This window comes from Drosophila gunungcola (assembly GCF_025200985.1).
Source record: "Drosophila gunungcola strain Sukarami chromosome 2R unlocalized genomic scaffold, Dgunungcola_SK_2 000004F, whole genome shotgun sequence".
In the NCBI taxonomy this organism is placed as follows: Eukaryota; Metazoa; Arthropoda; class Insecta; order Diptera; family Drosophilidae; genus Drosophila; species Drosophila gunungcola.
Genome location: NW_026453167.1, coordinates 1,122,322 through 1,137,876, shown reverse-complemented (window position 1 = coordinate 1,137,876; position 15,555 = coordinate 1,122,322). Strand labels below are relative to the sequence as shown.

Below are 15,555 nucleotides of genomic sequence, written 5' to 3'. Positions count from 1 at the left end.
AAAAATTCCCTTTTTTTAAAACTCCAAACTGTCTGTCAGCAATTTCGACATTTGCGTTTCCAAGTCAAACCCAAATATCCGCACTATCCTCCCCATGGCAAGTAACTATAACAATTAGAATAATGACAGCGACAACAACAATAGCAAAAGCTACCAAAAATTATGTGGAAACTTACTTTCAGTTCCCCGCTGCGCGTCGTTTCTATTTTGGCCCCGAAGCTATGCAAAAACATGCGTAAATTTATGCTAAACCAAATTGTTATTTAAAACACTAAAACAACGATAGTAGTTTAGCAAGGGGAGCCCAAATGGCATGCGTACGTAAGTGTGTGTATGTGTGTGAAATATTAATGCACAGCATTTAAATGATTGCGAAAACGGGGTGGTAAAAGGAGGAAAAGTGCGGTTGACTGATGAACTGGCCTCTGCAGCAGAGAAAGAGACAGCTACAGTCAGTGAGAACGAGAAAGAGGAAGCTATGGCAGACACGCAATGATCTGATTAAACATGGTAATGAAGTAGTCAAAATGTGGTGCAACGTGGCGTATGCGTAATTTCATATATACGCAAGCAGAGAAGCTATGTGTGGTGTTGCTGCTAATTTAAATTTACGCGCATCGCTCCATCTCCATGAGTCCATGAGTCCACGACTCCATGATGCCAGAATGCCAGGGGCACAAAAAGTAAATCCCAGTTGCAGCAGCCAAACGAAAACAACAAACAGTCTCACAAACATACATACAACATAGCTTGTCCAGCGCTTTCATATATCCTCTGAAATGTATGTAATGTTTAAAAAGCCGCAAGGATTCCCCAAACTTTGTTTCCTGCAGCTTACCACATTTCGAAATCGATGTTGGTTTTGAGTCAACATACTTTTATAATATCACTGCTAGTTTCAAATAATTGCAGTCTACTGACACAATCAACAAATCTCAAAAAATTTGTTATACCCAAAGATTATATATATTTACAAACGATTAAAGTCTTTTTAAAAGATTACCTAAGACCAACTAAATGTATAACCATAATTCGATAAACTATCCCAAGGCATCGCCTAAAAAATCCGGGTTTATCCGTTTTTTTTAGTATAATAATACTATAAAAAATACAAATACACCCAATGTAAAAACATTTTAAGCTTTTTTAATTTACTGAGTAACTGTTGCATTTTAAACCTCAGCATGTCCACATTGAAGTTCAATAAAAACTACATATAAAGCATGTAAAAGCCCTCTTTAAATTTGTATTTTCGTTTCCTCATGTGGAAGTCGTGTGGATTTCATTGCCATGCTGCAATTTAATTTTCAGGCTGTTCAAGCGGCGGCATTATTTCGATATACCATATCGGTTTTATTATTTTTTACATCAATGCATTTTTAATACAGCCATTGAGTTTGCTTTTTTCTTCTCTTGCAACCGACTGTTTTTGTTGCAGTTTTACAGCTCGTTTTTTCCATGTATTTGTAAACATAAAAAAAGCATAATGCACGTTATTTTCCGATTTGTTTTAAACCACTTTCAATATTTATTAGCTCGACTGCATTGTATTTGCATTCCAGCAGGGCCGAACACGTTCACGTTCTACGCTCTCATTGCCGCACGGGAATATACGGCACGTTATGCCATTATTTGTTTTCGCTGATTGCATTTGATTTTTGGCAAATGCCAGCCAGACGGCCAGTAAAAACACACACACCTCTATATATATATTTGGCAGGGGAGAAAAAGGAGTAGTAGGTTTGTTAGCTAAACAATCAGCACACACACACATTGTTGAAGATTGGGGATTCACGTTTCGATTCCAGTTGAGTTATGCAATTTAAGTGGAGGCCGCTGCGCTGGGACATAAGAGTTTGGCCAGTTGATTAGGGTTAAATGCGATCCACTTGGGGGCAGTCCGAAGTGGGCCAAAATGCGCACACCTTCAACACGGGCAAACACTTCTCGGTTACCTCAAAAACCAACTAATTAGGCAACAGAGCAGCTCGACCAGGTGATTCCTGTTTTCAGTTTCTAGTTTCCAGCTCGGCAAATGTTGACCCAAGGAGCAGTGAGGTTGTGTGTGTGTTGTGTATGTGTATATGCGGATGTGATGTGGCCAAATGACCAAAAGGTCAATAAGTTGCAGGGCAAACTTTTGTGGAGGCAGGAAGCAGAACGACGGCTGGCCATAACCTCAGCTCACATAATCCGCATCCGCAAAATGCACGTAAATTGGCAATTATTTAGTGCAACACACTTCATTGAGGGGAGTTTGGGTGCCAAAAACTTGCTTCAGCTGGCTGCCCTTTATAAAACATGGCTTAATAAACATGGCTACTATAGAGAGAGAAAAGGCTGGCTGATATCAGAATTATGATATTCAATCCGATTAATAATTCATACCTAAGAAGCTCTACTGAGAAACGATAAAGTTCAAAAGGGATATTTAAAAGTAAAATTAAAATTTTTATTTTAATTTTTAAAGATCTCAGTTTACTAAACTTTTTTTTTATATCTATGTGTGAATAACCCAAAGCAATTAATTTAAATAAAATAAAATATATTCAGAAACCCTTTATGCCTTATTAAATCAATGTTTTCAAAACTCTTATCTAATAAAATAAAAAACAATAGATCTATGAAAACCCCTTACAAAACTTGTAATTTAATTAAAAAAACCAACAGAACATTTATAAATCTTATTTTTTCTACTTTCAGGTATGTTTCAATGACAACTTCCCCTAGTCAACCAATTCTGATCCTTGACCCTTTGTAAGTGGCGACATGATTTTTGCCCTTCTTAATATTGTCAAAAACTATTTAATGCATTTTTCTTGCCAACTCCGACCAGAAGTTTTTTCGGCTCTCAAGCGAGTGGGGCTGCAAGCATTTTTCATAGACGTCAAGTTTAAACGACTTCACGAAAATCGCTTAAAGCAGCAAAACGACAAGAATAATGATATTTGCCAGGAATTGGAGACCACAGAGCGAGGGTTAAAGGAAAAGAAATAGGAGGACTTGCACCCCAGGGAAAACTTTGACTGCCGACAGAGACAGGGACACACGCATATTGGTTTCGTTTATGTACTACTTGCAACTGAAACTTTACTCTGATTTTTTGAGCAGTATAACTTATATATAAGTATAAATTTTTGTACTCTCCCAAAAAAAAATGAAGTAGAAAAATGGGAAAAACTTTAAACGGCGTCTCAAGACGACGACGATGATGATGATGATGAAGATGGGGAGTTCCGCGCTGAGACGTTCTGAAAAAGTTCATAAGCAAAAAGTTCCATAGCACTTTTCCGAAAAAAATGACAGTTGAACTTTTCTTCGCCTAACTGAGCATTTTGCTCCTTGGCCCCTTTTTTTTTAATGAAATCATAGCCCGGCCACATTTGTATGGAAATGGCTTACAGCACCCATATAACTCATCAATGGAGGAACATTTTAATACATTAGGTAAACACCGCTCAATGCGAAAAGTTTTGCAAATATTTTCTGCTTGATTTTTTGCAGCTCCACACAACCACAGTCATTTTCATTTCGTATGCAACCCGAAAACGAAGTTTCTTCCTCCGAAAAACTGTGTGCAAAACTTTCTTCATTTTAAAAATGCACTTGTTGATTTATTGAAATTAATATTGCCAGCAGACTTGTGTTGTGTGTGCCATACGGCGACTGCAGGTGGGCAATGGAACTCCGGACGGAAACTAATCAAGTTAAGTGTTACGGGAGAGCCAACGAGGCGGAGAAGTCGGCCTGAAAGTCGTACATCAAGCCAAATGTAATTGGAAGTTGAAAACGGCAAGGGTTACAAGACTAAAAAGCCGGTCAGGATATCGAACCTTATTCACTTTGTTTCCACAGAACTAATGGAACTAAGTGGAGTTAAAGCCCAAATTTTTCTTGGCATAACTTAGCTCAAAGCAAAATCCATATCTACTTGTAAAGTTGTCACTTTGTAGACCAACTTGTAAGCCAATAAAGCTTTACACGCAGCTACTTCCCCAGCACACGAAAATCTGAAATGCATGACAAACAAAAACTGTCGCACAACAGATTCATTCCTTGAGTAGCGTAAAATATTATGGTAAATTTTTGATTAATTGCTCTGTCAGACACGCGTCTGAATATATTCCCGCCCCCTCCCCCCCACGATTTTTATGGCTTAAAGCAGCGGGCCAAGCCATTTGACATTTTGGGTGGAAGGAGCAGACAACAATTTGAAAATATTAAAAAAGTTTTCACTTGACATGTTATTGACTTGTTAAAATGTTTGCCTCGCTCTCGCCTTAATATCATTTCTATTTTTGCCTTGCTCGTTCTCTTCATCGAGAGGGTAGTTTCAGTTTCTTTGCCAGTTTTTCCCGTATTTTTCCATCGCTTCCTTGTATTTTTTTGTCGTCCTTGGTTTTGGCTGCTTGGGCTGCTTATTTATTTATAATGTGGGACTCACTTGGCTATTCAAGCCACGTTTTTGCCCCATGCACGAAAATTGCATTGGCCGGGCCAAAGGACTTGCGTTCTTATCCCGGGGTTGTCGCTTCGCCGAACGGAACGGAATGGATCAAACTTGTGTATAATTCGCCGAGGGTTGAAAATAATGTCGACTAGACTTTTATTAGACACAAGCTGCAGCAGCATCTCTTGTTGATTCTTTTTTTGTTTAGCCCTGTGTGTCTTTGCCGAAAATTGGCAAGAAAAAGCATAGCGTTTTGGGCAAAACTTTGTCCTGGGGACAAAAAAATGGTAACCCAGGCACGAATTTCCATCGTCTAGCCGTTGAAAAAATGCCATGTGCTCTATATGTAGATGCTGTTTATTTGACAAAGCATGAAAAATGCATGTGGATTTTGTGATCAGCGGCTGAGGCTCAATAGGGGATGTGGTTTATTCGCTGGCTGGCTTTTCCCGTCGCCTCAAACTTTGAAATGGAATGGGATGTGGCAAGCGAAAGGGGCCGCAGGTCTCTTTGTTTGTGATAGGTAATTTATAATCTAATGTTTCGCTGGCAAAATATTTTAAAAATATTTTTTGGAAAACACAAATAAGATTTGTATAGTTGTTTGGTTTTATGAAAATATTTTAAACTTTTACTTTGCTGTTTGTATAGGTTACCATCAACATTTAATAACTAATCTCTGAAAATACACAAACAATGCAGCGGAATTTGTGGTACTCTGAAAAAATGTATTCCTTGGGAGCTAATATGGCTGGGATTTGTGTGCTGCCTTAGCATATCCTTCAACAAATTGTTAAATTTCGCTTATCCCACTTGTTTTTTTTTTTTTGTTGTTTTCCGACCCCGTAACTTGTCACATTCTCCACTTTTTCTCATGGAAATTTGAAACCCAGCTTTATGGTTGTCAACATATTTTCTAAGCTGCACCAACAAAATGGCGCCCGAGCAGGAAAGTAACAAAAGGACGATACCATAACTGTTATCTAAAGCTTTTTGCTTTCGCAGAAAGCAAAGACAACTGGGGACAGCATGAAGGAGAGCTAAAGAAAGTAGAAGAAATGCGAAGAAAAGTAGTAAATTTTACGCGCATTATTTAAATTTACTTGCGTCTAATGTAAATTTACATTTTCCCTTTGCCCGGCAAAGGAAAAGAAGGAAATCCCCAAGAGCTGCAAAGTAAGTAAGCTTCCATATGTGGTGGTGACGGAAAAGGGGGGTTTTGGGTGGTTCAGTTCTAAAAGAGGGAGCCGCAGGCGGGATTCGTGCATTGTTGCTGCCACTTTCCTCGCCTTTTTTTCTATTCTCGCAGCAAAGACGCAGTAAACAAGTGCACGAAAACAAAACAAATCTCTTGAGAGCCGAGGCAGCTCAAAAAAAAAAAAAAGAAGGAAAAACCAAGCTGAGCAAGGAATTTATGTGTGAGTGGATGGGATTTTCCACAGGAGCTGAGTAAAAACTCTGGCAGAATTTTCGGTGTGGTTTGGTTTGGTTTGGTTTGGCTTAGTTCCTGCTGTTGTTGCTGTTGTTGCTGCTGCTTCTGCTTATCGGAAAATATCGGAAAGCAAGAAGAGCAGCCAAAATAGCAATTCAACCATTTGGTTTGTTTTGCCCAGAATGTCTGACTGTCAGTCAGATAGTCAGTCGTTTGCTGTCATTGTCTGGACTACGTGGTGGTGAATGTGGATGTGCATGTCGATGTCCCCGAACCTTGGCTTGACTGATTTTTTCTACTCATTTGTCGTCTGTCAGTTTTTGGCGCGTTGATTTCTCGCTGTCATTGTTCGGCATGCCAGTGTTGCTCACATTACATTGCAAATACCCTTTCAAAGAAAGTTATGCATTATTTTGTGATTTCAAATGACCAAAATGTTCCTACTATCACACAAAAATCTAAATTATTGTTCCTTAGATTAAGTGGCCCAAGAATACCACACTGAAAAGGGCTAGAAATACCTTTCACAATTTAATTTCCAAAAGGATTTATACTTTCTTGGGATTTGAAGGGCTAAAAATGTTCTTAGTTCCACAAACCTAATCTAATTTAGACCAAATTGCCAGTACAACCTCGACTGAAAAAAGCTAAAAATCCATTTAATTATTTAAAAAAGGAATTTTGTATCTGCAAACATGTTAAATTCCACATTGCGCATCTCTATTTCAGTTATTCTACATTTCATTTGTCTTGTTCGGCTTTCAATATTTGTAAAACGCTCGGAAGTTTCTATTACGCTCGGAAAAAAAAAACACCAACCTGACCAAGCTGAGTTGATTGCTTTTTCGTGTATTTATTTGGCATATACAATATCGTACCTCCACAGGGCTTTTCAAGTGCTGAAAGTGGGTTGGGGGTTGTGAAGGCGAGTTTAAAGCCGGCCATTTGTGGCTGCAGAGCGTATATAAGGACGTATATACGTCGTATTTATTTCGACCATTAGCATTTCACGCGCCGTTTGCCGACAGTTTTTGCCAGCAGCTTGCCATAAATTCTAATAACTCAGAGTTTAACATAAATTACCAGAGCGCATAATTAAAATGACCAAAAGTGGGAACACTCTTATACCCCATACCACATATACCATACACCATACACCATACACCATACACACAGCTCAGTTGCGCTGAGCAGAGCAGTGCAAATAATTGAAATTAAATGACATAAACATAAACTTTAAACGGAGACGAGAAGAAGCCGCAAAAACCAAACAGTTGGCTGTGGGAATGTGTGGAATGCAATCCACAGCACACACAGCAAAATAAAAGTAAATTAAACTGTCATATGTTCAGAGGCAGACGAGTGTCTGTGGTCCTGTGTCCCGTGTCCCGTGTCTCGTGTCTCGTGTCTCGTGTCCTTCGTTCTTCGTCCTGTGTCCAGTATCCTGCTTTTGCTCCTGTCTGCCTTCCACTGACTGTTGGCTCATCTGTCAGTGTGCGAAGATATGTTGAAATACGCCGCGTGTCATGATAAAGTGTGTCGAGTGTGGATGCGGAAGCAAGGGAAAGAGGAGGAGTGGCAGTGTGGCAGTGGTAATGAAAGCTGCAACAGCTACAGTGTGGCCAACTAGATTTATGAGGGGAGGGGACGGGACTCGGCGAAAAAAGCGCAGACAACTTTCTGTTGATAATTAAGAATAAATGCGAAAACGTTTCAAGCGCCGCAGCACACAAAATAAACAACTGTGAGCGATCCCCTACTGCTACTTTTTTTCACTATATATATATATGGCAGCTCCATATTGTTTATTAAACAAAAAGCGCTCTTAAAGAGATATTTTTGGACCTGCTGGACTTGTCGTCGCCGCAGCACTCAAAACAAAATTCTTTCCTGGCTGCCAGCCAAAAAACGACACACAACAGCTGCAATAACAACAAATAAAGTACGAGAAAGAAAAAAAAATCAATCTTTTGTGGCATTTGCCAGGAACTAGATTTACTCGACAACAAAAACACATCGACCAAAAAGAAGCATTTCATGCGGCAAGACGAACAAATTTGGACTCGAACGTTGCAGGCAAGAAAAAAAAAAAAAACAAAAAATTACCGAATAAAATGAGGCTTAGCCAAATAAAACAGGCCATGTGAAGTATTGCGGCATGGGGCAGAAAGGAAGCAAAAGAAAAACCACTAGAGGCAGGGGCAAAAAAGGGAGTCATGTAAATTGAGTGGGATGTATTTGCAGTTTAGTCAAGTTTATGCAAATCAGGATTGTTACTGTTAAAGTCAGCCAGCCGGAAAATTTATTGGAGCCTAGTAAAGAACTTAAACTGAGGCTAAGAGGTGATAAAGTAAATTTCTAAATTTAACAACAAATTTGGGAACTTTAAGTAAATTGTAAATCTTATGAGTAGTTGTTATTATATGTATATTAAATCTATTTAACTAAGATTTTGTATGCAAATCAGAATTTATTCAGAAATGTACAATGCCCTCAAACTTATAAATAACTTAAACTAAAGTTACGATAATATACAATAGTACACTTTTGAATTAAAATTCATTATTACAATTTTTTTGACTCAAGTAAAGCGAAGATTTTATGGGCAGATGGAGTTCTTAAACTATTTTACTGTTTTAGTAACTTTGAAGTCATCATATTTTGGTTATCAATGAGTTCATTTCTGGCTGCATCCTTTTTTCCAAATCACTAGCTGGCTTGTTGCTTCACTTCGTTCCGCTGAAACTCATTGAAACGAAAAGGAGCCCCTTTTGGTAGAAGATGCGTCCTAACTTCCCAGCCCACCATCTCCACTGCATACTTTCGTAAGCCAAAAAGTACACTTGACATTTTTTATTTCTGCCGCTCCTCAAAGCGAGAAAATATTTCAAATACGAAGCCTGACCGCAGAAAGTACTTCAGTGGCGGGGTGAACTTTTGAAGAACTTCTCGGCGAACTTGCACAGTCTCTAATAACGGGCATAGAGAAATACATAATAATAAAGCAAAGCGTTTGTGCAAATAAATATGCAGCACTCGAAATTACTTGCGATGAACTGACGATGACTGAGAAGGGGTCCTGAAACAGGACATCTAAATAACGACGGGGATGGGGATTGTGATGGTGATGGTGATGGTGATGACCCCAAACTCAATTTTCAGCAGCCCGCAACTCAATTGTCAATGAATAAATTTCTTTCGCCAAGGCAACAACGCTCGGTTTCGCTTCAGTTTGGACTTGGTTTCGGTTTGGATTCAGTTCTGGTTTGGCTTGGTCGGTAGTCCAAATCCATTATCCTTATCGGAGCACGGCCATCGGCGTTCGGTCGCGAAACTTTTGCTGTCCCATTATTTCTACTTGCGTTTCGTTTCGTTTCGTTTTCATTTCCCACTCCATTCAGCTGCGTGTATCCGACTTGGCTTTTTTTCTTTTTGGCATTTCCACTTTGGTTTCGGCTCTCACAGTGCCCCCCACTTTTTTTTTCGAAATTAATGACGCAAACGGCCGGAAAATTTAGTAACTTTTAGTCATGGCGTGTGGATGATTCGGTGGCGATACGTTGGAAGTGCTCATCAGTCGAAGGATAACCATGAAATGTATGCGCCACCCAATGAAATCGATATTTATGAGCCTTTGTCTGCGTGCGTGTGAGAGTGGTGAAATGGATGAATCCGCAGGATTGGCATCTTTGAATCTCTGGAGCTTAATAAATTAAGTAAGCGAGAAGTTGTTTGGGTTTTATTAAAAAGTTTAGTTCGCTCGTAGGTATTTTTCCGTGGTGCTTGTTTTGGGGTAAATATTGCAAATGAAACCCACAAATCAAGAAAGTGTCAAAGCAGGGGAAATAACTATAAATTCGTATAGCAATAAAGTCAAACTTTTTTTTATGGGAAGCTAACCAAAAATATTTGCCTCACATGGGATGCTCATAGAGTCAATTAGCGCTTTTCAGCTTGAAAGGAAATACGAAAGCATTTGTTTATTAAAATCCTAGTATATTGTACTTGATTGCCTCAAAAAATTGGGTTGCAAATTTAAATTTCCAAATATTTTACCTTTCCACTTACAATCCTCTTATTGAACCACTCGATATTTTAAACCATCAACCACAGAATGATGTCGAACCACGCCCCCCTGCAAATTGCGTCTTTTCGCCCACACAGGAGAGTATCAAAAGCCAATTAGCATACATTTCCATGAACGTGCAACGTTAACGCACACACACACATAGAGAAAGATGGCCAAAAAGTGTGTATGTGTGAAGTGGAGTAGTAGAATGGCAGTTGACAAAATCAAACAAGCAACCGAAAAATTTTCACAGCACTTTAAACGTATTCATGGCATCTCGTATTCGTCCACAAGCCCAAGGAGCCAGAGCCAGAGCATTCAACATCCATGATGATGATGATAGCATGTCAACAAGAGAATTTCCCATTTTGTTTGCCCACTCACATTCACATCCACATCCAGCCAGGAACCAGAATCCTGCTTATGTGTGCGAGTGGACAAGTCAACGGAACTATTTGCTCCTCCAGCACTACTCCAATCCCCCAACCATCTAGCCCTGGGTTCCTATATCAAATTAACAAAACAAACGGACCAACCGCTCCAGCCGAAGAAGATCCCCGGCAGAAACTTAGAAACTACTTGAAGCAGCAAAATAAACTAATAAGCAAACTGAATGCCGGGGCCAGAAAAGAGAGAATAAAGCTGATGCCTGTGTCGTGTCCTTGCCAAAGTTGGGCCAACAATGGATGGCCAGCGTTCAGCATTCAACATTCAACGAATTCGGGGCCCAAAAACAAGCTGCTCGGCCTCGTCTTAATAAGATAAATAGGCACTTGAGTGCAACTTCTGTTGGAAAAACTTGGCTAGCTGGGTTGCTCCTTCTTCTCCTCCTTTTCAAGGGTCCTGTTCAATATTTTGTTTGTTAATGATGAGCAAAGTTAGCCGCATTTTGGTTTGCACTTTTCTGCCGATTCCAGCAAATTTACCGACTTTAATATTTTGTGCACGGTAAGGAGATGCCTCTTTGATTTATGTGGGTACATAAGTGGTGTTATTTAAGAGGGTAAAATAAACTCCGTTCCATAAATCTTAAAAGCTTCTTAATTTGTTTACTCTAAAAACCAAATTAGTAAATGAAATAAGCACATAAGCTCTTAATGCGATTTTTCTTTGTAAATATTTTTAGCCGTATAATACGTAATTTAATTGGCTCATAGTTTAATTGAAATAATCTCCAGGAATGTGTTAGATTCAAAGACATTAATAAATGTTGGATGGCCCATACATTTACCAAATAAGCGGGAAATTGAAATGTTTTAATCAAGAAAACCCAAAATTAGCTTTCAGATTTACTTCTTTTTTGTCAAAGCCACCACTTGATTGGTTTCTTATTTCCTCCGCTGTTCATTTAAATACCGCTTTCGGTAAATATCGGTTTCCACATTAACGCGCTCCTTCGTTTCCAGGGATTCCTTTCCCTCCATTTGGCTGTGTGCTGTATACTCCAATTACGAATGCAACTGCCGGGTAAAATTGTCATTACTTTGGCACTGTGATTTACACTTCAAAAGCCGCCGCGAATCCTTTGAGAGCATTTCTTACGCTCTCGCGCTTTCTCCTTTGCCCCACTTCGATTTCGCTTTCTTCGGGGTCCTTTTTCCTCTTCGTTCTTCGTTCTTCAATTGCAATTTTTCAATTTATATGCCATGGGGACGAAGCTGATAGCTCGGCAAAATTCTCGGGTCCCCGTTGTCTTCTTGGTCTTTTCTTTTTTACTTTCTGCTCCGGCAATAAAATCAGCAGCGCCGCACTTGATTTGGCAACTTGGGAGGCAAGAAAAGACTACACTGAAATATTAAAAAAAAATGTATATCAAAAAATTATCTAAAAAGCCATCAATAACAATAATAAAAACAGAGGAAGTAGCCAGTAAGTAGAAAAGTCGTATATTTGTTCTTATTGCCTTATATATATAATTTTTCTTCTTGTGTATTTGCGGAATGGCACTTGTAAAAATATTGGCATAAATTATAAAGCTGCCTTGGCTCTCGACGCACGAAGCCAAAAGGCGAAATGTTTCCGCTTAATAAGGCTTTCCGTTTCCGCTTCAGGCCGCCGTTTCCTTCCTTCCGGCCACACACACTTATACACTAACACACTTGAACTACTAACCCCCGTCCATCTCCCCCTCCGATCACTGGACTTCCCTACTTTATATGCATCGCAGGCGGTTTTGTGGCCGTCTCTTTGGTCGCCTTCATTTATCTGCTCCATTGTTAAGCTCGTTGTCAGCGCTCGGCAATTGATAATGATTATAATGGTCGCTGCTACTGCTGCTGATTTCCCTCATTCCCCCATTTCCCCCCGCAACTACTTACATTACAATGCATCCACATCCACCCATTAACCACCCATCCACCCATTCAATGAATAGATGGCAATTTCTTTCAAAGCGCATGCAAATGACTTTGGATTTTAATTAAAAAGCAAGTGGCCTGTGCAGTGCATTTGATGAGCTTGATGTTGGGCGAAGACGATGATGATGGTTTCTCGGCTGGGTGTCCTGTTTCCCTGTTTTTTCGCTATCTCCGGGTCTAAAATGGCACAGAAAAAAACGTCGTAAAAATTTTGTTTAGTTTGTTCATATCAAAAGGGCAGTTCTTTTGTCAGAATAATAATTAATAAAAGCTTATCATACAATTCTCTAACCAAGTTGAATCACCCAAAAAAGTGCCTTACGAGCTGTGCAATAATCATATAGCTTTATACTTTCGTAAACTTTTTTAAAAGTTTTAACTTACTACTACTTTTTTTAATATTTCATCAAGAAAAAAATGTTCTACTCAAAGCACCACTGCTTAAAATTGTATAAAAAGGACGAAAAGTTGTCTTACGAAAAGGCCCAGTGTTATATACTGTGTTAAAATCATTTTACTGTATAGTTTCACAAATTATTAAATTGGTGTCCTGTACTCAAGACTTACATTAACTATCAAACCCAAAATACAAATTAAATGATTCCTTTTATGTAATATCATTTTTCGCTGTGTGGATCGCAGACAGAAAAGAAGGACACTGCTGCCTTTGTATTTTTTGCGGACGGGCCTAAAATGCTTTCAAAATAAAGTCAATGATTTCCCCTTCATCTCTCACGCTCCCTTTCTCTTTGCATTTCTCTTTTTTTATGAATTATGCTGGCAATTATGCAGGCAAAGGCAACAATAACTAACACACACACACACTTACTCACATACACACACGCAGTAAGGACGAGACAAAGGCAAAAAAAAAATTGATGGCAAAAAAGGGTTGAGCCACTTCCTTTTGGGGCCGGAATCATGGTCCCAAGATGCTTTCGGTTTATTGAACCTGTTTAATTAAGCGTAAAATGTCCCCTTATTTGTCATCTCTCTTACAAAATTGTGTTCTTCTCTTAAGCTTTTTTTTTGCATAATTACCAACAGATGAATTAAAATCTGTCCAAAACATTTCAAGCGAAAAATTGGCAATAAAAATATCAATTTTTAATTGATTACTTATAATGTTGCATATAAAAGAGATTAACGAAATATTATAAATAACACAATTCTATGAATTTTACCTGAATTATAATCAATACTGAAGCTTGCATTAAAGTTTCACTATTCCAAAAAAAAAGTATTGAGTTAAATATTTATTAATCAAGTAAAACTTTCTAATAATGTTTTCTGAATAATATTCTTATACCTTAGCTTACACTTAAGTTCCACAATTCACAAGGATCCTTTAAAATTCTGTTGTGAATTAGTACCGATTTGTACAACCACACTAACAATCAAATTTGTTCTCTTTTATTCTCTTTGCAGGTGAGTTTACTTGAGCAAATTTTTGCCATTTTCCTTCACAAATCCTGTTGAGAGTAAGTTACGAGAACATATTCTGAGATTCCAGGAATAAAGCTTAGCCGCAAGGAAAATCAGCTAACACACACACTCCCACACACACACATGCTGGTTAAAGCCTTTTTCAACAAAAGAAAAAGAACAATCAGGGAAGTCAAGTCGGTGGTTTTTATTTTTTTTTTTGTTTTTTCCACTGCATTTTATGGCAATGCGACACGCGATGCTGCGGCAACACCAGAACGCCTGAAATTTTGCGCAATAAATAAAATTAAAGGTGGTGCATGGTGTGGTGTGGTGTGTGTGTGTGTGTGTGTTTGCTGCTGAGGTGAGTCGACTGGCAAAATGTAATTAGAATTGTACAGTGCGGTTAATATTTCCGCCCACTTGAATGTGAGTAAGGGGGGGAGTTTCATGTTCCATGTATAAAACAATGCCCACAATGCGGCTCCTGGATCCTTAAATTTCCCTCTCGCCTGCGCTGCGTGTAAAATGCAAACGCGTCGCGTGTCAAACGCTCGTTTTAATGCCAGCCCACCCAAACACCACCCACCACCACCTAGACCCCTACACCCACACCACCACCCACTTGAGGCCAGACATTTGCAGCATTTCTTTGGGCTTGTTTTACAATAATCAAGACGAGGCCGCCGCCCCCTGTTGGTGTATAAAATTAATTTTATTTACTTTTTTTTCTTTCCTTTTTTTTCTGTTTTTTGAACCACTGGGTTGTGTTCACCCTGAAGCCACTTTCGGTTTGCCCAGTCTCGACCTTCAAGTGGCTACTCTTATTTTTTCTTGGCTTTTATCCTAGCTGACTGTAATTGTTGTTTCTGTTGCTGCGTTGTGTGTGTTACGTGCGCATGTAATTAGTGCCATTTCTCGCAGTCTAATTGCAAAATTAACATATGAAGTGTTTGTTTTTGTTGCTTGGCCCACAAGGAAATGCTGACAACTCGAACTAAATGGAAGTGTAATGGCACTTGAACTTGGATAACATTCAAGGAAATTACTACTTTAAACTCGAAAAGGGGGTTGAAAAGGGCGTTGGAAATTTGTAATAATATATTTTTGGCACTTAATCAAAGTTAAAGGAAGTTTTTATTCTCCCCTTTGAAGGTGGAGGTTTAAAACTCAATATGCTTAATAATATATTATATAGGCAATTGCCTGCAGACAAATTAACTATATTTATGTTTTTAGTGCCTTCTCCACTCCACCACCATTTTTAATAATATATTTTTGGCACTCACTCACTCACAATATGTATATATATGTTTAGCATGTTATGCACAATATAACATGACATTGTCAATAATCCTGCAGACATATTTACCATTTTATTTTACTAGTGCCTTTTTCTCCACCGTTTGCACTTCAAATTAAAGTTTTTGTTATTTTCTACTTTAAAAACAAGAAGGAAAGCAAACTTCGGCAAGCCGAAGTTCATATACCCTTGCAGCTATTGCATTAATTAAATACTTTTGAAAACATTTAAATTATGATTTACTTGAGTATGTGCTAAAAAAAAACATTGAAACTATGATTATTTGCAGCTCAATTATTAGATAGTTATTTTATATATTTTTATTATTTCTATGGGAGCTATATGCTATAGACGTCCGATTTTGATAAAATTTATACCATAATTCTGAAATAATTAAACATTGCTATATGTCGAAGAACTAAACAAAAAATTAAAAAACAGAAAAGTTATAATTTTTTTCATTTATTTTTCCGATTGTTCCTATGGGAGCTATATGCTATAGTCGTCCGATTTTGATGA

The 15,555-nt window shown here is 38.5% G+C and overlaps 1 protein-coding gene across 34 annotated transcripts in view; it reads left to right on the top strand.

Moving 5' to 3' along the window:
* Positions 1-15,555, top strand: part of LOC128254145 (protein muscleblind) — a 162,595-nt gene that overhangs the window by 86,659 nt on the left and 60,381 nt on the right. Inside the window, exon 3 of one of the 34 annotated variants that reach the window (XM_052983004.1) lies at positions 13,737-13,878. The exons of 32 other annotated variants lie outside the window; for them this stretch is intronic. In XM_052983004.1, the coding sequence (XP_052838964.1) occupies positions 13,737-13,787 (51 nt within the window). In that variant the 3' untranslated portion in view covers positions 13,788-13,878. Of the gene's footprint in view, positions 1-2,703; positions 4,899-13,736; positions 13,879-15,555 lie in introns of those variants that run through there. One more of the 34 variants, XM_052983005.1, reaches the window with a different exon arrangement.